This window comes from Pongo pygmaeus, chromosome 8 (assembly GCF_028885625.2).
Source record: "Pongo pygmaeus isolate AG05252 chromosome 8, NHGRI_mPonPyg2-v2.0_pri, whole genome shotgun sequence".
In the NCBI taxonomy this organism is placed as follows: Eukaryota; Metazoa; Chordata; class Mammalia; order Primates; family Hominidae; genus Pongo; species Pongo pygmaeus.
Window position 1 is genome coordinate 428,045 of NC_072381.2, and position 25,405 is coordinate 453,449.

The window sequence follows — 25,405 nt, forward strand, 5'->3', positions numbered from 1 at the left end:
ATATGCTCCTAGGCCCAAATCCCACATCTGTCCGTGAAATGCACAGGTCGACAGCTGCTGCCTCCCGGAGCCCCACCCCAAAAGGCTAGGGTCTACTGAGGTTCCACGATTCAACATAGCATCTGGCTTTTGACCTCCATGGCTAATGTAGAAATCAATTCCATTCCTACCTGCAAGCAGAAAAGTGTTGTGTTATAACAACAAAAGCTAAAAACAAAACCTGCCAACTGACAACAGGCAGAACTACGTACTGTACCATGCCAAGAGCCTGGAATTGAAACAGCTATGTTTAAAATTTCAACTATCAACATAAATCTCAGACATGCAGACACAATATGAACCATTTTGGTCCTTCAGTTATTTTATCTTTTGAAAATTCTAATTAATTTTTTAGAGATGGGGTCTTGCTCTGTCACTGAGGCTAAAGTGCAGTGACGCAATCATAGCTCAATGCAGCCTCGAACTCCTCCTCCTGCCTCAGCTCCCAAGTAGCTGGGACTACAGGCATGAGCCATCATGCCAGCCTTTAGTTACTATTTTCTTTGTAAAGCTGAAGCAGCGAGAACAGCGCGACAATCTGCTCCTCCACGGCCTCTTATCCACAGAAAAAAGAGAAACACATTTCTCTGCTACTGTTAACCATGTGCAAAAAGTTTACAGACTGTATTAATTGTACTGAAGACTTAAGGGAAAGGTGGTTTCTCTGGCCTTCTGAAAAAGTCCCTTGGAAACCGATTTTGTTTCTTCTGAAAGTTTAGACAGACATTTTTCTAACTACCAAGACATTTTTCTAACTACCACCAATCTTTGCTGAAAGCATGCATTTCAATAAATCACATATGTACTTAAGATCTAACATCTTATCAGAGCTATAGTCACTGCTTCAATCAGCCATTTCTGGTTTTAACTCAAAAAATATTTAACAAATAACTTTTTATATTGAAATCAAATGATTTTCCTAAAGAGTTTCTTGAGATTCCATTTATTTCTGTGCCAGAAACATAAGGCAACACAAAATCAATCAGTCACCAGAAGTAACAGACACTGAGCTTTGTGCGTTCGGGAGTGGCTGCGCGAGGGGATGGGCAAAGGGCAGAGGGTGAGCCTCGGGATTACCCTAAGTGAGGATGTAAAAGGACACTGAGCTTCCTGTGTTCGGGAGTGGCTGTGCGAGGGGGTGGGCAAAGGGCAGGGGTGAGCCTGGGGATTACCGTAAGTGAGGATGTAGAGGGGATTACCGTAAGTGAGGATGTAGAGGGGATTACCGTAAGTGAGGATGTAGAGGGGCTTCCCGTTGGTGTCCATGGTGGTCAGGCAGGGCGCCTTGGGCGAGATGGTGCCCCACCTCTGCAGTGCGGCCTCCAGCGACGGTGGCCAGTTTGTAACCACGCCCAGCTGCTCTCCGCGCATGGCCAGCATCTGGGCCCCCTCTGGCTTTGGTTGGTTCGGATCTGGTTGTTGAACTAAATTGTTTGAATACAAGAGGTTACAAGAGAAATGCACCCACATTAGCATGGCTACTTTTTATTCTTTATAAAGAAGCCAGGAGATTTATGCTTAAGCTGTACATTTATTAGCTGACAGAAAAGCATGCTTTTCTAGAATTGGGGTCTATACACTGGCATCACGGATGCTGGTAAAAAATTAGTTCATGTAATTTCCAAGGCAGCATGTGGGTGGAGCGCTTAGGTGGACCTGGACACAGCTGCAAACTGACAACAGGTGGAAACTGTGCAGCACACTGTGCCCAGAGCCTGGAATTCAAACAGCCATGCTGAAATTTCCATTACCAACATCAACTAGTGATTTTGGACCCCAAATTGGTTAAATCTTGCTAAATTATATTTTGTCCTTAAAGATTAATGATAAATTTTTTTTCTGAGGCAAGGTCTCTCTCTTCTGCCTTAGCTGGAGTGCAGTGGCATGATCACAGTTCCCTGCAGCCTCGACCTCCCAGGCTCAGGTTATCCTCCCACTTCAGCCTCTGCTACAGTCCTAGCCTGTAGCTAGGACTACAGGCGTGCACCACCATGCCCAGCTAATTTTAGTATGTGTATATATATATGTGTGTGTGTTTGTGTGTGTATATATATATATAATGTGTATATATATATATATATATATATTGTAGAGATAGGGTTTGGGCTATATATATATGTATAATTTTTTTTTTTTTTTGTAGAGACATAGTTTTGCCATATTGCCCAGGCTGGTCTCGAACTCCCAGGCTCAAGTGATCTGCCCACCTTGACCTCCGACAGTGCAGGAATTATAGGTGTGAGCCACCGCACCTGGCCTGGGCTGTACATTTAAATCTGCTACAACTACTCTGAATAACAGGAACACAGAGCGAGTATTTTCCTGAGTAAAACTAAATCAGTGCATCATAAATACCACCTGCCCAATCCTTGAGAGAGGTGAAGAATGGAAATTATCTCTTCCATTTCTGGAACACACTTGTCTCTCACTTTATGACTGACAAGAAAATCAGTCGTTTTTACTTGTGGTTTAACGCATAAGATAATAAGGAGCTCAAGTTGGTATAATGAGCAGCTCCTGTGCTTTGTTTCAACTTTAAGTTGTTTGTCTAAAAAGACCCAGGAGCATTCAGGGGCAAAGGCAGCATCTCCGGCATCTATCAGGAGAGGCAGGAGGAGGAGGGAGGAGACAGCACTTCACAACACTGTTTTGCTGCGAGCGAAGGATTTCCCCAGTTTACTTGTTTTTCTATGTTTATACTTTACTTGTATTTCTATACTCTTACGGAGTTCTTAGAGACCTGACCTGGGTCACAGAACAAAATCACCTCCCACAGAGGACGACTAACAACCAGGTTTAGAGACCTGCCGACACCGAGGCTGCCTGGGAACATCACTTGCTCCCTACCTGGGTTCCCATCATCCAGCGAATGCCACGATTACTGCTCTTAAAAAGTAAAATGGCCTTGCAGAAAAAAATGTCATTGTTTATGGGACCATAGGAGCATCTGGAAGAAACGTGTGAGAAAGAGTTCTCTCACCTTCTAATAATTCTTCAAAGTCATCGACAAAGAATTCTCGTAAAGGTGGTCGTTTCGGTCGTTTGAGGGTATTGACAAGCTGCTGGATTTTTGCTGACACCCGGCTACTTACTGGTACTCCTGAAAAACAGGAACCAGTGGGTGGGGGAAGCGATCATCACAGCTGGAATGAGCATCCACAGTCCCACAGCCCCCTCCCCAGCGTGCAACAGGCTGCATCCTTCTAGACGTGATCCTGGGAAGGGCCCGAGGTGATCATGCTGTACAGTAGCCCCGTGGCTAGGCAGGAGACCGGACAGAGATACATCGGACCTGAATGTCTACCACGTTCCAGGATGTGCTGTTCTGCTGGTCATGCTGGGAGAAGCCTCAGGACCACACATGCTTGACCCCAGCTCTGATTCTCTGGACAGAATTGTCACCTGCAGAGGGCAGACTCCTCATTCCCACTGCCCCAGGCCCCCTCTTCTCAACAGGATGAGACCATCAGTGGAGCAGTAAGTCCTTCCCTGAGTCTGTCTCTCCAGAGATCACCAGCATTCAGCCTCACATCAGCATTCAGCCTCACGGAGGCACGAGAACATCGGGCTGGTGAGTCACGTCTGGAACCCCCAGCATCCAACAGCCCCGGGCGCAGGTTCCAGCACCACCATGCCCAAGCCCTGTCCACTCCTAATAAAGGCTGAGCTCCTCACACACATTCCAAACCCATGCAGCTCAGCCCACACACAGGCAATGCATCCTAAAGCACAGAAGTTAAAGTCTCTAAATTCAAATTTTTGTGTAACAGAATACTAGCCCATACCTATCCAAGTGGACGGAGAAAAGCCCCATTTTAAAATACTGTGCTAATTATAACGAATGCTGCATCATTCTGAAAATCAACCGGTTTGATCAATGAAAGAGTCAAAGTTTTCAAATTTCAAGATAAATAAATCAAATAAATGAACAAGACAGAGGACCAAGACGCTGATGCCACAACTAGATCAAAAGCGTCCTCCTCAGGCACACGCTGAGGGCTGGCAGGACCTGGGAAACCATCACCCAGAGCTGTGGGCTTGGACGGTGCAGGGGGTTCTGCAGGTGCACCTGGCAGGCCATTCCCCTCACCTGAGGCAGAGCCCTTGTTTGCCCCCGCACTGGACCATAAAAAACAGACTTCAACATTTGGGGGGAATAGAACAGAATTCAAGGAAATTTTTTCTATCAAGATTTTTTAATAGGTAGTTTCAAAATGCTCTATAGCACTTTCAGAATTGAGACATTAAATATTTCATATCTCTGAAAATACAGAAAAACACACAATCCAGAACTCTCAATATCCAAACATAGTATGTTCCCATTAAATAGCCCAACTAATTTGGTTCAGATGAATCAGACCATTCCACCAGGCCAGTGATTCTCAAGCTTAATTTGGCAGATGTCAGAATCGCCTCAGGGTACCCAGAACTTCTAGCTCATGACGTCTGGAGTGTGGCTCAGAATCACCCTCCCAGCAAGGGCCCCTGTGGGATTCTGGTGTTGGAGGCCGTGACGCCGAGACCACACAACACACCACGCAGGATTTATTTGGGAAACAAAGGCAAAGGTACAGACTTGAAAGATGACAAAGTTACTAAAATGACCATGACAAGAGTAACAAAAATGGCCAATTTAGTCAAGACAAACTCATCAGGGAACTAAAGCAAATAATGACACCAAAAGGCATTCCAGGAAAAGTCATCGCACCAGCAACCAGGGCGATTTCAAGTGCACTAACTGAACACTTGCAAAGGCATGGTCGGGCTCTGCCTCACGTGAGGATGCGGCAGTGCGCCTGTTGGAGTTAGGACAGGCCTCCCTGTCTGCCTGCGCCTGTTGGGGCTCAGATAGGCCTCCTGTCCACCTGTCAGGGCTCAGATAGGCCTCCTGTCCACCTGTCAGAGCTCGGCTAGGCCTCCCTGTGCACCTGTCGGAGCTGGGCTAGGCCTCCCTGTCCACCTGCGCCTGTCGGAGCTTGGCAAAGCCTCCCTGTCCGCCTGTCGGGGCTTGAATAGGCCTCCCTGTCCACCTGTCGGGGCTTGGATAGGCCTCCCCGTCCATCTGTCGGAGCTCGGATAGGCCTCCCTGTCCACCTGCGCCTGTCAGAGCTCGGACAGGCCTCCCTGTCCACCTGTGCCTGTCAGAGCTCGGATAGGCCTCCCTATCCGCCTGCGCCTGTCGGAGCTCGAAGAGGCCTCTGTCGGCCTGCACCTGTCGGAGCTTCGATAGCCTCCCTGTTCACTGTGCCTGTCAGCGCTCAGATAGGCATCCCTGTCCACCTGTTGGAGCTCGGATAGGCATCCCTGTCTGCCTGTTCCTGTCAGAGCTTGCATAGGCCTCCCTGTTCAATGCACCTGTAGGGACTCGGATAGGCCTCCCTGTCCACTGTGCCTGTCGGGGCTCGGATAGGCCTCCCTGTCCGCCTGTCGGGGCTCGGATAGGCCTCCCCTGTCCACCTGTCGGGGCTCGGATAGGCCTCCCCTGTCCACCTGTCGGGGCTCGGATAGGCCTCCCCTGTCCACCTGTCGGGGCTCGGATAGGCCTCCCCTGTCCACCTGTCGGGGCTCGGATAGGCCTCCCCTGTCCACCTGTCGGAGCTCGGATAGGCCTCCCTGTCCACCTGTCGGGGCTCGGATAGGCCTCCCCTGTCCACCTGTCGGAGCTCGGATAGGCCTCCCCTGTCCACCTGTCGGAGCTCGGATAGGCCTCCCTGTCCACTGTGCCTGTCGGGGCTCGGATAGGCCTCCCTGTCCGCCTGTGAGTCCTGTGCACCGCAAGATAACAGCATACCAAGGCTGCTCCATGCAGCTTCACACAAGGGCATTGTATTTCACCGCTAGGTTCTACCCTGACTTATGACCTCAGGAAGGACTGAGACTTAAATGGAAATAGGGGCTGGGTGATATGAACAGCTGTTGTAATCACCCTGACTTCTATGACCTCAGGAAGGACTGAGACTTAAATGGAATAGGGGCTGGGTGAAACCAACAGCTGCTGTAATCAAGGAAGGACTGAGACTTAAATGGAATAGAGGCTGGGTGATATGAACAGCCACTGTAATCACCCTGACTTTTATGACCTCGGGAAAGACTGAGACTTAGGGGCTGGGTGATATGAACAGCCACTGTAATCAGAACATACCAAGATCAGGCCACGAGGAAGGAAGGAGAAGCTCTCAGCCGCAGCCTGTTACCAAGTCACTGACATCTCTGTCCAACATGGATAAAAAGACCCTCTTTCCTCCGAAGTCTAAAGCAACATATCAGCCCATCTGACAGTAATTCTGTTGTACATTTAACTTCATCTTGCTCTTCTAAGTGACTGTTCACTGTCTTAACACCTGTACAAGAATTTCTCAGTTGCTGAACCACCGTTATTCAGCAGCAAAAATGGCAGCAAATTCTAAAATTCCTTTTTCTTCTCATGACTAAATTCCTATAACAGTTACATTTTTCCTACAAGGAATAACTGTGGGCTCACTTGGAGAGTAATTTGCATTTCTGTGGCTAGGCCACCTTCCATGAGAGGCTCCCGAAAGATCTGATAAATCGCTTTGTCAGAACCGATTGTACCCCAGGAAGAAACACACCCAGTCACGGGCACGGAACGGGAGGTCAGCACAAACCGTTTACCAGAAAAAAACGCATCTCTCCTTTGGGACGTACCATCCCCGGTCTCCATGAGCTCGGCGTTGCCGTACTTGGGCGCCGTCCGGGACCCCGTGGAACCCTGCGGTCTCTCCACCTGTATCGAGTGCTCTGAGGTGTACGTGGTTACGTCAGGAGGTGCAGAATGATTTTCTGTAAAGAAACACATCATGAGATTTTGTGGTGGTTGTGATGTTTGCTCTGAAGGTTGAAGAGACTGGAGCACAGGTGCTCACCCTGGGTGTGCCGTGAGCATCCAGCACAAACATCCAGCACAAAGGGGGACCCCAGCATAACTCATGTCGCCGCAAATGGAGCAGAGTTCGGTAAAACCTCAGACGTCATTTCCTAACAGGAGCCACGTCAGCAGCGTTTTAACTAGAATAACGTTAGACCGGCAACGGCAGGCCGTCAGGAACCCTGTGTGTGTTCACGGAGGGGTCCCCTTTCCTGCCTGCCACAGGGGACGCAGCCGAGGGCTTTACTCGCGCTTTAGAGCCAAGAGCCTGGAATTGGAAACCCAGCTCGGGAAACTCCTGGGGATTTTGGGATGTCCCTTAAGCTCTCCGTGCCTCAGTTTCCTCGTCAAATGGGAACAGTAATGGCCACGACCGTGTAGGGTAGTTGGGTGGATTACATGAGTTAACACGTAGACAGTTCATAGGATTTTCTTCTTAAAAGGGGGAGACATCGAGAACTATTATTTTATTATTTCTCTTAGTACGAACAATACCAGTCATTCAAAAAACCACGTTTACGCCCAAATGTGTACTGAGGCCCGTGTAAGGCCAATGAGCGCGTGTAGCTCTTTCTCTTGCAGCACCCGCTGGAGATCAAGGGAAGCCGCACGTGGCTGAATGGGGAAAAGCGCGCTTTTCTGTTTAATGAATAAAGCACTGAGGAAGATGTGCCAAGCAGCCCACCGATGACGCCCGTCACACCCAGAATCTCGATGATGGCGCCACCATGCGGATCTCGATTCTGAACCCTCCTCTGACGGAAGCTTTTCAGGATCACTCCGCCACTGTCCCACGCGGAGGAAGCGCGCTATTTTGTGCCGCTGAAAGCGGTGCTCATCCCCAAAAGCCTTTCTTCACCGGACGCTGCCCGTGTCGGCAGCGCGCCCGGAGGCCGTCTAGACGGCGAAATCCACTGAACGCACAAAACAGGACACAGAAAATCGAGGCACAGAAGAGGCCGTGACAGGACGCTCCTTTATGAGCTGAGAACCGGGCCGGGGGAGGGGCGGTGCTGAGCTGCCTGGGCTCCGCGTCGGCCCCTCCTGAGGTGTCAGTCTGGGGTCACAGGTAGATTTGGCCACTCACTTGGAACCCGTGACTGAGAAGAGAAGAATCATCGGCTGTCACCAAGGGGAGGGCCCGCCACACCATCCGTCGGTGCCACGACGTTCCACCCGGAGGCAGGCGGGCCCCACTTCCGGCAGAACCAACACACACACCCTCAGTCCTCAGCGGACTTGGATGGCAGCGTCTGGGAGGCCTCAGCTCCGAGGCGTGAAAACGCTGCACACACCTTGTAGATGGACAGCGGGTAGAGCAGTAGAAAAAGAAAACTAGAATGGGATTTCCTATCTTATGCCAAATTGGCTTGACTCTTAAGACACATGTGAGATGTCCCTACTTAATTGCTGGCATAATTAAATGGGTGGAAAAAATCCACAAAGGACTTGAGATTTTGCTTCAACAGCAAGTAGAAGCGCGGCCAGCTCTGTGAGACTCGGTGACTGAGTCTGCAGCCCGGGCTTTTCTCCTCTCGGACAAAAGCAGCCTCTGCGGCCTCCACTTCCGTCCTCGCCGGAGGGATCGGCCAATGGGACTCAGCCATCGGCTGTGCCTGGACTGCTTAGAACACGCACGCGCATGCACACACATGATCACACACGCTACTTTCTTGTTTGCAGGCTTCCGATTATCTCAGAAGGTCAAATGCAAATCTGACTTTTTACTTCTTTTGTTTTGCCCCAGAAAATATTTTTCCTTTTCTGATTAAGTTTCATTATTTTGCCACTGCTTTTTTTCCAAAAAAATTTCAAAGTTACAGAAAATTTCCAGATAGTCTAGGAAGATTATCTTTGTGCCCAATTCGAAATTACCGGAATGTGGTCACCCAAGAGTTACATTTGAGTCACACTGAGCCTTGATGTACATGAGTTATGAGCCCCTCATAGTTCAGATACATTCTTTGTACTAAAACTTCCTCCAGTATTGCAAGGGTAAACCCACAAAGGGAGACCAAGTGCGGTGATTCACTTGTTCAAAAATATGTGTTTTCCTTGGTAAGATTCTGCCCATTTCCTTAAAATTGAATAAAATCCGAGGATACAAATGCTTCCACCAAGTGGCAGAGGTGGTGTTTGGCCTCCCCATTCAGGTGCCCGATAAAGCTGGCAGAGCCTCGGCCACTATCCTGGGATCCAATATACACATGGAATTTTATTATGGAAAAATATGTAACAGTCACACATTTCTCTTCAATGTTTAACCTACTGTGATTTCAAGTATAGGTTATTAATTCACATAAACCAGCATACATGTTCCTGAAACTGTGTTAAACTGAAGTTTAATACTGCTTTGCATTTGAGTATTACTTTACAAACTTTTAAGGAGTATTTCTGTTTTCTCCTTTATACTTACAACAGTTCTGACAGAGAAAAAAGAAATTTTTTTTCATTTTTTTCCTCACTAAAAGCCTAAAGCAGAAGTGACTTCAAGATCCCAGCAGCAGTTATTGGGAAAAGTGAGACAGACTCAGCTCTCCTGACAGCAAACTCCTGCTCCAGACAGAAAACAGCCAACGCTTTAAGTCTCAGTGAGCACCGAAGAAATGCCTCTGGGCGTCAAGGAGTCAGTGATCTAGAAGTGAGCATTGTGGGGTTCTGGGGTGTCTGCGGGCTATTTAATCACACATGACGTCCACCTGCTTCCCACTGAGGGTTTTTCAGAGATCAGGCTTTCCTGCGGCAGCTGAGATACCGGGAGGGTCTGAGCCCGTGGCTCGTCCTCGGTTATCAGCGACGTGGTACGCAGTCGTCTCTGGTTACTGCTTTAATGGAGAGACACACAAAACCCTATTCAACCCAAGTCTCGTACTTGATGAAAAACGTTTACTACTGAACCATTCAAAGGCAGTGCGACGCAAGGTTCATCACCGCTCCCCCACGCGCCGGCTCTTCCTCTAATAATTCTCACTTCACTCCTTTTCCACAGCATCTTCAAACGTCGTAGGGCAGTGATCCTACCTTTGTGCTTTTTCTAATACAGAGGATCTCCCTGTCATAGAATCTACACAAAACAGTGTGCCGCGCACAAGAAATCTGAACACCTGTGGCAGACAGCAGCATCAAGTGGCCGTGGTTAAAGCCCTTGTTTCCTTAAATGACTCCCACAGTCAGGACGAGCACACTTAAAACCCTGTCCTGTTGATTGAGACTGTTAAGGTTTCATGTAGGAGCATAAGTGACAAGAAAAGATGGGAGCGGATACGCTGTAGGATTCCCCAGAAACAAGAATGGACTTATGAACAGAAGGCCCCTGGAATTCGGATACAGCTGCAGGATTCCCCAGGAACAAGGCCCCTGGAATTGCAGCTGTGGGAGGGACCTGGACATGAAAAGCAGTAAAGCAGCTTCCAGAAACAATCTAGCCAAAGCACCCGGGGGGCCAGAGGGGCTCTGCGCTCTCTCCACCGAGGGATTCCACAGCCACGATGCAAGCAGGGGAGAACATGCACACACAAAGGCGTTTACACAACAGGCACGGAAAGACACTGTGAAGCGTGCTCACCTATGTGGGTCTGGGCCATGACGTCCGCCAGCCTGTGGGCAGCCCCGCTGCCCCCACTCTGCGTGGAGGACGAGGAGGTGGTGGACGTGGTGGAGCCGTGGATGGCCTGGCTGATCCAGTGCTCCATGTTGATGCTGCCCTGGCTGGAGGTGGGGGTGCCCTGGGAGTCCCCCTGCACTGACCCTTCATCTTCTGAGCCAGAGGAGGTATCTGTGTAAAAAGAAAGGTGATTTGCTATATGTTGCAGCAAAAACATGCACCACAATCTCAGTCCCTTGCCAAACACAGATTTACTTCACATAAGTCTGAACAGTTGTTTAAAGACTTTTTGCTGTAGACACTCTTGAGAAGTTAAACCACTTTTCAGATAATGAACCATTTATTTTAGCATAAAGAGTTTTTCATCCACCACACCTTAAACATGCTATAAGATGTTTGACACTGTCATCTCAGACAAAGACACACTGACCCATTTCCTCTGCACAGCAGTTTGGGAAGAAACCAAGTGTTCTCTGTGTCACCCACAAAGTGAGAGGACAAGGGCCGCATTTCCCAGGGGATGCTGAGGGCCTGTGCGGCTCTCAGTAGTCTCAAGCCCTTGTTAGTCCTGAGATGTTCTTGTGGGCTCTGATTTTTCTACGTCGGTGTGTTAGATACCCATGCAGCTGATTTCTGCGTCAGTGTGTTAGACAACCATGCAGCTGATTTATGTCAGTGTGTGTGTTAGATACCCATGCAGCTGATTTATTTCTACATCAGTGTGTTAGATACCCCTGCAGCTGATTTCTATGTCGGTGTGTGTGTTAGACACCCATGCAGCTGATTTATTTCTACGTCGGTGTTAGATAACCATGCAGCTGATTTATTTCTACGTCGGTGTGTGCGTGTTAGATACCCATGCAGCTCCTTAAGGATCAAGACGCTGATGATGGTAACAGGAGAGAAAGCAGAACATGCCTCACGTGGAGCAGTCCCTCCACCTCCCCGTTTTCCTCCGGGGCACACGACAAACCTTCATCACGTCACATTTTACACTCAAATCAATTTGCCTTTACAGTATTCGTTTCTTATACATTCTCATTATTGATTTTTCTATCTGTGCAGATTGGATATCTTGGATTATGATAAAATACATAAATTTTTTCACTATAATTTATTAGAATATTTTTCATTTAATAACCTTTTCATGCAGTACCAAGGTTTTTGGGAATAAATTGTTGGTGTATTTGTTATTTAAACTTCAATGTAAGAATGACACTCAGAATCCTACCTCCAGGTGAGTTATGGGAGACGCCAGCTCAGGTGAGCAGCTCCAGAGCATCGGGTGAGAGGAGGAGTCACGGCAAATAATCTTAAGACACGGGTTGGTTTTTTAAAAGACAATAATTGCAAACAATATTCACACTTATTATCACTGTCACATGACTTATGCTGTCTAGGAATTTTTTAAAAGTTTACTTGTTAGAAAAGCAACAATGTTAGGAGCCTGAAAATTCTCTATCACCTTGCTTTTTTTTTTTTTTTTTTTTTGGAAATAGTCTTGCTCTGTTACCCAGGCTGGAGAGCAGTGGCGCGATCTCAGCTCACAGTAATCTCTCACTTCCTGGTTCAAGCGATTCTCCTGCCTCAGCCTCCCGAGTAGCTGAGATTACAGGCACCTGCCACTATGACCGGCTAATTTTTGTATTTTCAGTAGAGATGGGGTTTCACCATGTTGGCCAGGCTGGTCTCGAATTCCTGACCTTGTGATCCACCTGCCTCGGCCTCCCAAAGTGCTGAGATTACAGGCGTGAGCCACCACGCCCAGCCCACTCTGCCTTTTAAGAAAACTTACACCATTTATATAAAAGTAAAATTGACACAGCCTTGAGACTTTTGAGAAAGGTGGACAACCATCTCCCCAGAATGTCTTCTCACAACTCTTTACAATCTTTCATTCCCCACTCCCACCTACCTCTTCCAAGAGACCTGAAAAATAATATGATAGACACTCAACAGAATAGCAGCAAACCAAACAAACAGCATATGACATGGATGATACAGCTTGACCAGTGGTGACTAATAGGACACGGATGATACAGCATGACCAGCGGTGACTAATATGAAATGGATGATACAGCATGATCAGCGGTGATTAATATGAAATGGATATAGCATGACCAGCGGTAACTAATATGACATGGACGATACGGCTTAACCGGCGGTGACTACTATGACAAGGACGATACGGCCTGACCAGCGGTGACTACTATGACACAGACGATACGGCCTGACCGGCGGTGACTACTATGACACGGACGATACGGCCTGACCGGCGGTGACTACTATGACACGGACGATACGGCCTGACCGGCGGTGACTAATATGACACGGACGATACGGCCTGACCGGCGGTGACTAATATGACACGGACGATACGGCCTGACCGGCGGTGACTAATATGACACGGACGATACGGCCTGACCGGCGGTGACTAATATGACACGGACGATACGGCCTGACCGGCGGTGACTAACATGACATGGATGATACAGAGCATGACCGGCAGTGACTAATATTAAATGGATGATACAGCATGACCGGCAGTGACTAATATGACACGGATGATACAGCATGACCAGCGATGACTAATATGACATGGATGATACAGCATGACCAGCAGTGACTAATATGAAATGGATGATACAGCATGATCAGCGATGATTAATATGAAATGGATACAGCATGACCAGCGATGACTAATATGACATGGATGATACAGCTTGACCAGCAGTGACTAATATGACACGGATGATACAGCATGACCAGCAGTGACTAATATGACACGGATGATACAGCATGACCAGCAGTGACTAATATGACATGGATGATACAGCATGACCAGCAGTGACTAACATGACATGGATGATACAGCATGACCAGCAGTGACTAACATGACATGGATGATACAGCATGACCAGCAGTGACTAACATGACATGGATGATACAGCATGATCAGCAGTGACTAATATGAAATGGATGATACAGCATGACCAGTGGTGACTAATATGAAATGGATGATACAGCATGATCAGCGGTGACTAATATGAAATGGACACAGCATGACCAGCGGTGACTAACATGACATGGATGATACAGCTTGACCAGCGGTGACTAATATTAAATGGATGATATAGCATGACCAGCGGTGACTAGAATTACATACCAGAGGGACAGGAATTCAGGTTAACATTTAAAAGTGAATTAATGTCAAACACAGTATAGAATTATGGGAGTAGAACCGCATGTTAACCTTAGGAGACATAGAAAAGTACTGACAAATTCAAGATAAAGTAACTCAACAAACCAGGAATAGAAGGCAATTTCCTCAACCCGTTAAAGCACATTCATGAAAAGCCACGGCTAATATTGTATTTAATGGTAAACAATAGAAGGCGTTTTCCCTAAGATGGAGAACAAGACAAAGATGTCCCCTCTTGCCACTTTTATTCAACATTATCTGGCAGGTTCTAGCTAGTGAAATAAATTAACAAATTTAATAATAAAGACATCCAGATTAGAAAGGAAGGAATAAAAGTGCCTTTATTCATAGATGACATGACCTTGGATGTAGAAAATGGCAAGAAGTCCATCAAAAATGTTTTGCATTACTAAAAAATGAGTTTGATGAGGTCACAGGACACAAGATATACATATACTAGCAATAAACAACCTGAGAATAAAATTAATAGTTCCATTCACAATAGCATCAAAAACATAAAACACTCAGCCAAACTTCTAACAAAAAGGTACAAAATGTGTACACTGACAACTATAAAACATTACTGAGAGAAATTAAAGAAGATCCAAATAAATGGAAACTAAATAAATGGAGATAGATTCATGATTGTGAATTGGAAAACTCAGTATTATCAAGAGAGCAATTCTTCCAAAACTGTTCCATTAATTCAAGGCACTGCCTAATAAAATCCCAGAAGGCTTTGTGTGTGTGAAATTGAAAGCTTATTCTCAATTTTATCTGGAAATACAAAAGACCTACAACAGCCAAAATAATTTTGAAAAAGGAAAACAAAGTTGGAGGACTTCACTATCTGATTTCAAAACTTTACATAAAGTCACAGTAATTAAGGCAATGGTATTAGCACAAGAATAGATGTATACATCAAAGGAACAGAATTAAACCCAGAAATAAACTCTTATATTTACGGTCAATTTATTTTTGACAAAGGTCTCAAGACAATTCAGTAAGAGAAAGGTAGTTTTTTGTTTTTTGTTTTCCAACAAATGTTGCTGTGGCAACTGGGTACCCACACACCAAAAAGAAAAAGCATGGGGGGAAAAATCCTCCAAACCAAACCACAACAAACAAACAAAAATCCCACTTAGATCCCTACTGCACACATAAAAATTAACTCAAAATGGATCACAGACCTAAATGAAAGAACAGTAAGACTATGAGACTTCTAAAATTTCCAAAAAATCCATAAAAATTAGTAAACTGGACTTCATTAAAATAGAAAACTAGTAAGTTTTAAAAGATGATTATCCCCCTCTAGCTAATGTAATAAATTACCTTGATCTTAGTGGCTTATAACAACACACGTATCTATTATCCTACATGATGGAGAAGTCAGAAGTCAGAAGTGTAAAATCTGAGTGTCAGCAGAGCTAAGTTCTGTCTGGAGGCTTCAAAGGAGAATCCATTTCTTTGCCTTTCCCAACTTCTAGAGGCCACCTGTGTCCCTGACTCATGGCCCCTCCTCATCTTTAAAGTCCATCACTCCAGTCTCCAATTCTTCCTTTTCTCTTGTAAGGACCTTCTTGATTACAGTGGGTCCACCTACTTAAACCAGGATAATGGTCCCATATCAAGATCTTTAAATTAATCATAGCTGCAAAATCCCTTTTACCACTTAAGGTAACAGGTTCATAAGTTCTGGGGAGTAGGACCTGGGTATCTTGGAGGAGGGTCATTATTCTGTCTGCTACAGAACAGTTTGTCCTTTCACTGAGAAACTTTACACCTGTAAAAATCTTATATTCAGATCATATAAGGCACCTATAACCCATAAGATGACAACCAACCCATCTTAAAACATGAGCAAAAAATCTGGACAGACATTTTACCAATTAACATATACAAATAGCTATGAATAGGAATTAGCACATTAAAAGATGCTTAGCATCATTAACTGTTGCAAAGTAAATACACAATGATGTACCATTTCACATTAATTAGAATGGCAAAAATAAAAATACCAAAATACCAACTGCTGGTCATGATGTGGAGAAACTGGGATGTTCGTATACTGCTGGTCAAAGCGTAAAATGGTGCAGCTATTTTGTAAACAATTTGGCAGTTTTTAAAAAGCTAAACCTAAACTTACAATACGAGTCAATCATTTTACTTGGCATCTACCCAAGATAAAGGAAATTATATGTATACACAAAGATATGTACATAAATGTTGAGAGCAGCATTATTCATAATTGCTGGAATACTGGAAACAATGAATAACCAACTGGTAAATGAACAGAATGTGTTATATCCATCTAATAGAATATAATTCAACAATAAGAAGGAATAAACTACTGATGCATGGTACAGCATGGACTTCAAAACAGGTGAAGGTGTAGAGAAGCGTGGACATTTTATGATTTTATATCATAAAATTATAAGATCATAAAAAACTAAACACCATAAAATCATAAAGTATTCTATGATTTTATATTCTAGAAAATTTGATTTCTAGGGTCCTTTTTCATAGAGCTAACCTTTCATCTGATATCATTTGCAATCAGCCTAAAGTACATTCTTTAGCATGTTTATAGTGTAGTTCTGCTGATAACATATTCTCTCAGATTTCATGTTTGTGAATGTGTCGTTTCATCCTTGTTTATAAAGGAGATTTTCACTGGATATGAGTCGACAGGCCTTTCTTCTCCTTTTAGTACTTTAAAAAATGTCTTTCCATGGTCTTCTGGTCTCCATTGTATCTTCACAGAAGTCACGCATTGTTCAAATGCTTCTCTGGAGTGTAACGTGTCTTTTTCTTCGGAGTCCTTTCAGGATCTCCTCTTAATCTTGCACTTTGACTATCACGAACTTGGATGTGATTCTTTTTATACTTGTTCTGCTTGGAGTTCACTGAACTTCTCGGGGCTGGACACAGGTGTTTGACATCAATCTGAGAAAATTTTGACTCATTTCTTCAAAGGCTCCTGCTCTTTTCTCTCTTTTCCTTCTTGTATTACAAGTATATTAACGTTGTGTCACAGGAGCTTGAAGTTGTGTTTGCTTTTCTTTAATTTCGGTTTCTCTGGTCTTCACTTTGGTTAATTTCTTTTCATCCCTCTTCAAGCTCACAGACTTCATCTTCCTTCTCCAACCTGTTAAGCCCACCAGCAAAATTTCTTCTCAGTATCATATTTTCCAGCTTTATAAAGATGTCTCACTTCTCCTTTCCAACTCCACATGTGCACAGCGTCCCCTATCATCAACATTGCCTACCAGAGTGGTATACTTGTCACAACTGATACTTCCACACCGAAACATCAACATCAACATCATTATCACCCAAACTCCATCGTTCACATCAGGGTTCATTCTTGGTGTTGTACAATATATGGGTCTGGACAAATGTATAACATGTATCCACCATCACAGTATCATACAGAGATCACATGATACTAAAAATCCTCCTGCTCTGCCTATTCATCCCTGCCTCCCCCTGGCCCCTGGCTGCCTCCCCCTGGACACTGGCAACCACTGATCTTTTTACTGTCTCCATAGTCTTGCCTTTTCCAGGACGTCATATAGCTAGAATCATACAGCAACCTTTTCAGATTGGCTTCTTTCACTTAGCAATATGCAATTTAAGTTTCCTCCATGTCTTTTTATGGATAGCTCATTTATTTTCAGCATCGAATAATATCCCATTGTCTGGATGTACCACAGTTTACTTATACATTCACCTACTGAGGGGCATTTTGGTTGCTTCCAAGTTTTGGCAATTATGAATAAGACTGCTCTAAATATCTATGTGCAGGCTTTGTGTGTAGACATAAGTTTTCAACTCCTTTGAGCAAATGCCAAGGAGTGTAATTGCTAGATCATATGGTAAGAGTATATTTAGTTTTCTAAGAAACCACCAAGCTGTCTTCCTAAAGGCTGTTCTATTTTGCTTTAAGACCAGCAATGAATGAGAGAGAATTCCCACAGCTCCACAGCTCCACATCTTCATAGGCTGTGGTGTTGATAGCATTCTGGATTCTGGGCATTCTAATAGGTGTGTAGTGGTATCTTACTGTTGTTTTAATCTGCATTTCTCTATGACATATGAAGCATCATTTCATATGTCGATTTGCCATCTTTTTATCTTCTTAGATGAGGCATCTGTTAATCTTTGACCCATTTTTTACTTATTCATTTTTTAAAGACAGGATCTCACAATGTTGCCTAGTCTGGAGCACAATTCCAAGATGCAATCCCACTACTGATCAGCATAGGAATTCTGACCTGCTGCATTTCCAACCTAAGCTAGTTCACACCTCCCAGGAGGTCACTGGGTTGACGCCAAACTTAGTGTGGACACCTGAGAGGCATACCTCACAACAACCCGGAACTCCTGGACTCAAGTGATCCTCCCGCCTCAGCCTCCTGAGTAGCTGAGACTACAGGCGCATGCCATCACACTTGGCTGGCCCCTATTTTAATCAGGTTGATTTGTTATTGTTGACTTTTAAGAGTTCCTTGTATATTTCAAATAAAAGTTATCATTTATGCCTTTTGCAAACATCTTCTCCCTGTCTGTGGCTTGTATTTTAATTACTTTAAGAGTCTTTGACATAGCAGAAAATGTTAATTTTTCTTGGAGTCCAGCTTATCAATTATTTCACACATTGCACCTTTGGTGTCATATCTAAAAAGTTATCATCAAACCAAAGTCACCTAGATTTTACCTTATCTTCTATGAATTCTATAGTTTTGCATTTTACATCTGTCATCTATTTTGACAGGCAGAAATATTACACCACTATACTAATGAGGACAGTGGCTCTGTGATCTAATTTTCTTTGCACGCGGATGTCCAGTTTTTCCAGTACCATCTGTTAAAAATATTGTGTTTGCTCCACTGTATTGCCTTTGTTCCTCTGTCAAAGTTTAGTTGACTATATTTTGTTACTGGCCTCTCTATTCTGTCCCATTGATCCTTTTGTTTGTTCTTTCACCAATACCACACTGTCTTGATTATCATCGATTTATAGTAAGTCTCGAAGTTGGATAGTGTCAGTCTTCAACTTTGTTCTTCTTTTTCAATATTGAAGTGGCTGTTCTGAGTCTTTCATCTCTCCAAATAAACTTTCGAATCAGTGTGTTGATATTTAAAAAAAAAAAAAAAAAACTCGGGGTTTTGGTTGGGACTGCATTGGAAGGAAAACATCTTGACAATATTGTTTTCCTATCCATGAACATGGACTACCTATCCATTTAGTTTTTCTGTGAATGAGTTTTGTAGTTTTCCTCATAAGATCTTGAAAACATTTTGTTAGATTTTATGCCTAAGTATTTCATTTTGGGGAGTGCTACTGGAAATGTTTTAATTATTATTTTTAGTAGAGATGGGGTTTTGCCATGTTGGCCAGGCTGATCTCGAACTCCTGACCTCAAGTGTTCTGCCTGCCTTGGCCTCCCAAAGTGCTGGAATTATGGACATGAGCCACTGTTTATTTCAAATTCTACTTGTTCTTTGCTGGTAAACAGGAAATTCACTGAACTTTTGTATATTAAACTCAATTCTTTTGGATCTTCTACATAGGCAAACATGCCATCTATGAACAAAGTTTTATTTCTCTTCTCAATGAATATATATTTTATTGATTTTTCTTGTCATAATTGCATTAGCTAGGACTTCTAGTACAACATTGAAAAGAAGTAGTGAGAGGAGACATCCCTGTTTTTCCTGATCCCCTTTCTGGATCTTAGTGGGAAAAATTCTAGTTTCTCACAATTGGGTATGATGTTAACAATAGGTTTTTTGTCCATATTCTTTATCAAGTTGAGGAAGGTCACCTCTGTTCCTAGTTTGCTGGGAGCTTTTCTTATGAGTGTTAGATTTTGTCAAATGCTTTTTCTTTTTCTTAGCCTGTTAATGTGATGAATTACGTTAATTGGTTTTCGAATGTTAAAGCAGCTTTGGATGCATGAAACAAATTCCACTTAGTTTTGGTGCACAATTCTTTTTTTTTTTTTTTACATTGTTGAATTTAATTTGCTAATATTTTGTTGAAGGTTATTGCATCTATGTTCATGAGAGATGTTTTCTTGTAATATTTTGTTCTAGTTTTGGTATTAAAATGATGCTGGCTCCATAGAATGAGTTAAGAAGTATTCCTCAGCTTTTATGTTCTGAAAGATATTATAGAGAATTGGTATAATTTCTTTTAGATGTTTGGTAGAATTCACCAATGAACCCATCTGGGCCTGGCACTTCCTGTTTTGAAAAGTTATTAACTACTGATTCAATTTAGCAGATATTGGCCTATAAAGACTGTTTCTTCTGTTCAAATTTTGGCAGATTCTGTCTTTAAAGAAATTGGTCCATTTCATCCACGTTATCAAATTTGTGGCCATAGAGTTTTTCATAATATTATCCTTTTAATGTCCATGGGATCTGTAGTTATGTCCCTTATTTCATGTCTGATATTGGTAATTTATCTGCTGTATTTCTTTTTGTTAGAGGCTTATAGATTTTCTCTCAAAGAACCAGCTTTCAGTTTCATTGATTTTCTCTACTGATTTTCTGTTTCCAATGTATTGATTTCTGCTCTTTCATTATTTGTCTCCTGCTTACTTAGAATTTAATTTGCTGTTCTTTTTCTAGTTTTCTAAGGTGGAAGCTTATTGATTTTAGATCTTTTTTAACATATGCATTTAAAGCTATAAATTTCCCTATAAACATTACTTTCATTGCATCTCACAAATTTTGAAAAGTTTTCATTCTCATTTACTTCAAAATTTTAAAGAAATCTTCAGATTTCTTTTTGAGCAATGTATTATTTATAAGTGTATTGTTTAATTCCTAGTATTTTCCAGTCATCTGTTATTTATTTCTGCTTTATTGTGGTTGAGAACATACTTGTTTGATTCCTATTCTTTTAAATTTGTTAAGGTGTGTTTTATGGACTAAAACATGGTATATCTTGGTGAATGTTCTGTATTCTGTTGTTGGAGGCAATAGTCTATAAATGTCAATTATATACCGTTGACTGAGGATGTTGTTGATTTCAATTTTGTCCTTACTGATTTTCTGGCTACTGAATTGGTCCATTTCTGATAAAGGGGTGTTAAAGTCTCCAACTATAATACTGGGTTAATTATTTCTCCTTGAAGTTTATCAGTTTTTGCTTTGACATTTTGATGCTTTCTTAGGCAAAAATACATTTAACGATTGTTTTATCTTCTTGGAGAATTGACCCCTTTATTATGTAATAGTCATCTCTGGTAACTTCCCTTAATGTAAAGCCTGCTCTGTCTGAAATTAACATCACCACTTCCATTTTTTAAAATTAGTGTTGGCTGGGCATGGTGGCTCACGCCTGTAATCCCAGCACTTTAGGAGGCCAAGGTGGGATGATCACCTGAGGTCAGGAGTTCAAGACCAGCCTGGCCAACATGTTGAAACCCCATCTCTACAAAAATGGAAAAAAAAAATTAGCCGGGCATGACGACAAATGCCTCTAATCCCAGCTACTCGGGAGGCTGAGGCAGGAGAATTGCTTGAATCTGGGAGGTGGCAGTGAGATGAGATCGGGCTATTGCACTCCAGCCTGGGCCAAGGAGTAAGACTCTGTCTCAAAAAAAAAAAATTAGTGTTAACATTTATATCTTTTTCTATCCCTTTACTGTTGATCTATATATATATTTCTTTATATCTAAAGTGGATTTCTTATATAGCCATTATATAGTTGGGTGTATTTGGGCTGACATTGAAAGTGAGTAATGGTATACAGTTGAATTAACATCTACCACATTTGTCACTATTTTCTATCTGTTGCCCATTTCTTTGTCTTTCACTCCTTTTCTGTTTTTGTTTTGTTTTGTTTTTTTCCTCATAGTCTTAGTTGAACATTTTCTATTTTCTTTCCTTTCTTAGCATAGCAGTTACTTTCTTTTTTAAGTGGCTGCCTTGGAATTTGCAATATAAATTTACAAGTAATCCAAGTCCACTTTCAAATGACACTATACTGCTTTCTGGATAATGCAAGCACACTATAATAACAAAATAATCCTAATTCCTAATTGCTCTCTCCCATCCCTTGTATCACTGCTATCATTCATTTCACTTATATTTAAGTGTGTGTATATGATATATACATAAGCGTATAATCAAACACACTGTCGCTATCATGAATGAACTGTTATGTTAGATCTATTAAGAAAAATGGAAGTTTTTCTTCTACCTTCACTGTTCCTTCTTTGATGCTTTTTCTTAACAGTCAAGGTCTTGCTCTGTTGCCCAGGCTGGAGTGGAGTGGCATCATTAGAGCTCACTGCAGCCTTGAAAAGGATCCTGGGCTCAAGTGACCCTCCTGTCTCAGCCTCTCAAAGTAGCTGGGACTACAGGTGTCAGCCACCATGTTTGGCTTTTTTTAAGAGACAGAGTCTTACTATGTTGCCCAGGCTGGTCTCAAATAACTGGCCTCCAGCAATTCTCCCGCCTTGGCCTCCTTGAGTGTTATCATGACAGGTGTGAGCCCCTGTACACAGACTGTGCTCTTCCTTTCTTTATGCACAGCTGAGTTACTGACCTCTACTATTTTCTCTAAAGAACTTTGAACACTTTTTGCAAGGAAGGTCTACCGGCAACAAATTTCTCAATTTTTGTCTGAGAAGGTCTTTACTTTTCCTTCACTTTTAAAAGATAATTTCACAGGGTATACACTTCTAGGTTAAAGGAATTTTTTTCCTCTCAATAGTTTAAATATTTCACTCTACTTCTTGCTTTCATGGTTTTTGAAGGTAAGTTGAACAGATTCTTATCTTTGATCATCTATAGGGAAGGAGATTACTCTGGTTTCTTTGTTGGGTTTTTTTTTAATCTTTGATACGCCATAGTTTGAAAATTTATGCCCAAATATAGTTTATTTTTGTCTTTTGTCATTGTTTTTACATTTATCCTGCTTGGTGTTTCTTGAGCTTCCTGAATCTGTGGTTTGGTGTCTGGCATTAATCTGAGGAAATTCAGCCATTACTGTTAGAAATACTTCTTCTGTTCCTCTTTCTTCTCCTTGTATTACCGTTCCGCATACTTTATGCCTTCTGTAGTGGTCCCATAGTGCTTGGATACTCTGTTCTTTTTTGCTTTTCAGTGTTCTCTTTGCTTTTCAGTTCTGGAGGTTGGAGTTGGATATTTCCTTTTCCCCAGGCCAGAAGGCTCTGATAAAACCCCACCAGGTTAGTCTCTAGTTAACTCGCTTCTCTGGAAGGTAGACCTAGTTAAGAGTGATCCTGCATATTTGAAAATGATTCCTATTCTCCTTCCCCTGTAGTAAGTATGAGGGAATTTTTCCCTGATATTTACTTCGAGAACCTGGTTGAGCTTTTGAGGGTACAACTCACAAAAGCACGGCCACGTATGCACAGGCCTCCTGGAGGTTTTAACTCTCAGACTTGGCCACACCTTACTGCAGCAATTTGTCAATTCCGATTCAGGTTTTCCAATCCCAGCGGGGTTTCCTTGGAGCTTTCTGCTCCAGTGTATGGTGATTCTCCACTTTACCTGTCCACCTCCACCCAATCTGGGGACAGTGGCTTGCCTGTAACCTCACGTCTCTTGCAGGTTTAAGAAGAGCTACTGAGTTTTCAGTTTGCTCAGCCTTTTACCTGTGAGGAGGGAGTGACAATTCTCAAGATTATCACGTACAGAACCTGAAACTCCCCAACTCCATGGTAGTAAAGTGTCTTCCCTTCTTCTGGCTCAAGTATTAAAATATTTTCTTTTCGTTCTTTGACACATTTTAATTTGATTCCCTAAATACTTATAATTGTAGATTTAAAAACTCTGTCTTCTGTTGTATCAGACATTTAGACTAGCACCTTCCAACAGAATTATGAGAGTCCTGTATAGAACTTTAAACCTTCTTTGTAGCCTCATATATATAAATATATAAACAGGTACAATTAATTTTACTAATATATTTTTAACTTAAAATGCTCATACTATACTTTCAATAAGAAATACAAAAAAATATTTTCTATTTTTTATATTAACTGATGTCTATCACACAGCGAATTCAGTTCAGACCGGGCACACTTCATGTGCTCAGCCACCACATGTGGTGAGTGACAGAGACCATCGGGCATGTATGTGCACATTTTACTGCCTTTTTCTTGACCACAGATTCTACCTCCGGTTTCTGTGTATGCAGTGATTATTTGCTGAATATAACACATTGTGGGTAACGTGTTGAGCACACTCAGGATCCTATAAACTTCTTTGGAAGCTTTCCAGCTCTTGTTTTAGCAGGCAGCGCAGGCCCTGCTGGGTCATCGTGACCATGGGCAGGCTTGGATTGATCTGCTGCTGGTGTGGACCTGTGGAGAGCTCCGCCTCCTGGACATGGTAGGGTGGCCATGCTCCGCCTCCTGGACGTGGTAGGGTGATGCGCTCCACCCACACCTGAGCTCTCTCCGAGCTCCGCCTCCTGGACATGGCAGGGTGGCCATGCTCCGCCCACACCTGAGCTCTCTCCGAGCTCCGCCTCCTGGACATGGTCAGGTGACATGCTCCACCCACACCTGAGCACTCTCCAAGCTCCGCCTCCTGGACATGGTCAGGTGACGTGCTCCACCTACACCTGAGCTCTCTCCGAGCTCCGCCTCCTGGACGTGGTCAGGTGACGTGCTCCACCCACACCTGAGCTCTCTCCGAGCTCCGCCTCCTGGACGTGGTCAGGTGACATGCTCCACCCACACCTGAGCTCTCTCCGAGCTCCGCCTCCTGGACGTGGTCAGGTGACATGCTCCACCCACACCTGAGCTCTCTCCGAGCTCCGCCTCCTGGGCGTGGCAGGGTGACATGCTCCGCCCACACCTGAGCTCTCTGTGCCACGGTCTGCAGGTGTTCTCCAGGCAGAGGGCAAGTGTACTGTGTGTGAATCTCATTCATTCTCCTGCCCTCAGGTTCCGGCTGGCACAGCTGTGGTCATAGACTAAAAACAGCCATCTTATTCGTTTCGTGCAGTTTTACAGTTGTTTACGGCAGAGGTGTGATTTGGGTCCCTGTTATCTCATCATGGCTAGAAGCAGAAGTTTTGGCAAATTATTCTTACATCTTTACATTTGAAAACTAAGGGAAAGTTTCACCCATGGAATATTAGCATTGCGACAATCCTAATGAGTTTCTCCAGAAACTATGATCCTGGTCAGCAGCCAGTCATTTCATAGAAGATAAACTGCAGGAATATTCTCTGAAGAGCAATGAAACTGAGATAAGATCTAACCACTGTTACCAACAACCAAGAAAAATAGGTAAGAAAATGCAGCTAAGATTTTGTTCAAGCAAGCAGGGTAAATAAACATGCAGGCTACTGCTAAGCACAAAATAGCTGGGAGTAAAAAATTTTTATGATATTGACATTTATGATTGTACAAAACTGCCCCATGTGATATCACGAGGGCTCCTGATGAAAATTTACAAAAGGTGTTTTATGGTTTATATAAAAATGCTAGTCAAATAAATCCAACTATTTCACAAAAATAACATTTCAAATAATATTCTTTTGTATTTTGCAAAGACATCTGTACAATGAGGTTATTCATCACGCATGACCCAATAACATTTCTCAGCGGTTGGATTCAATACGAGAAATAAGCAAGCAAATAACCACACTGCTTCTTCCATTTCAAACACA

At 43.3% G+C, this 25,405-nt stretch overlaps 1 protein-coding gene across 6 annotated transcripts in view; it reads right to left on the reverse strand.

Annotated features, from left to right (window-relative positions):
• The window catches only part of DIP2C (disco interacting protein 2 homolog C), a 405,817-nt gene that overhangs the window by 134,084 nt on the left and 246,328 nt on the right, over positions 1 to 25,405 (reverse strand). For all 6 annotated transcript variants that reach the window (XR_010127367.1, XM_054437227.2, XM_054437226.2 and 3 more), the window contains 4 exons: positions 10,491 to 10,700; positions 6,706 to 6,840; positions 3,020 to 3,139; positions 1,266 to 1,463 (listed from right to left, as the gene is read on the reverse strand). Coding sequence is in view for 5 of the 6 variants with exons in the window: in XM_054437227.2 (XP_054293202.1) it covers positions 1,266 to 1,463; positions 3,020 to 3,139; positions 6,706 to 6,840; positions 10,491 to 10,700 (663 nt within the window). In the remaining variant the exon portion in view is untranslated. The remainder of the gene's footprint in view (positions 1 to 1,265; positions 1,464 to 3,019; positions 3,140 to 6,705; positions 6,841 to 10,490; positions 10,701 to 25,405) is intronic.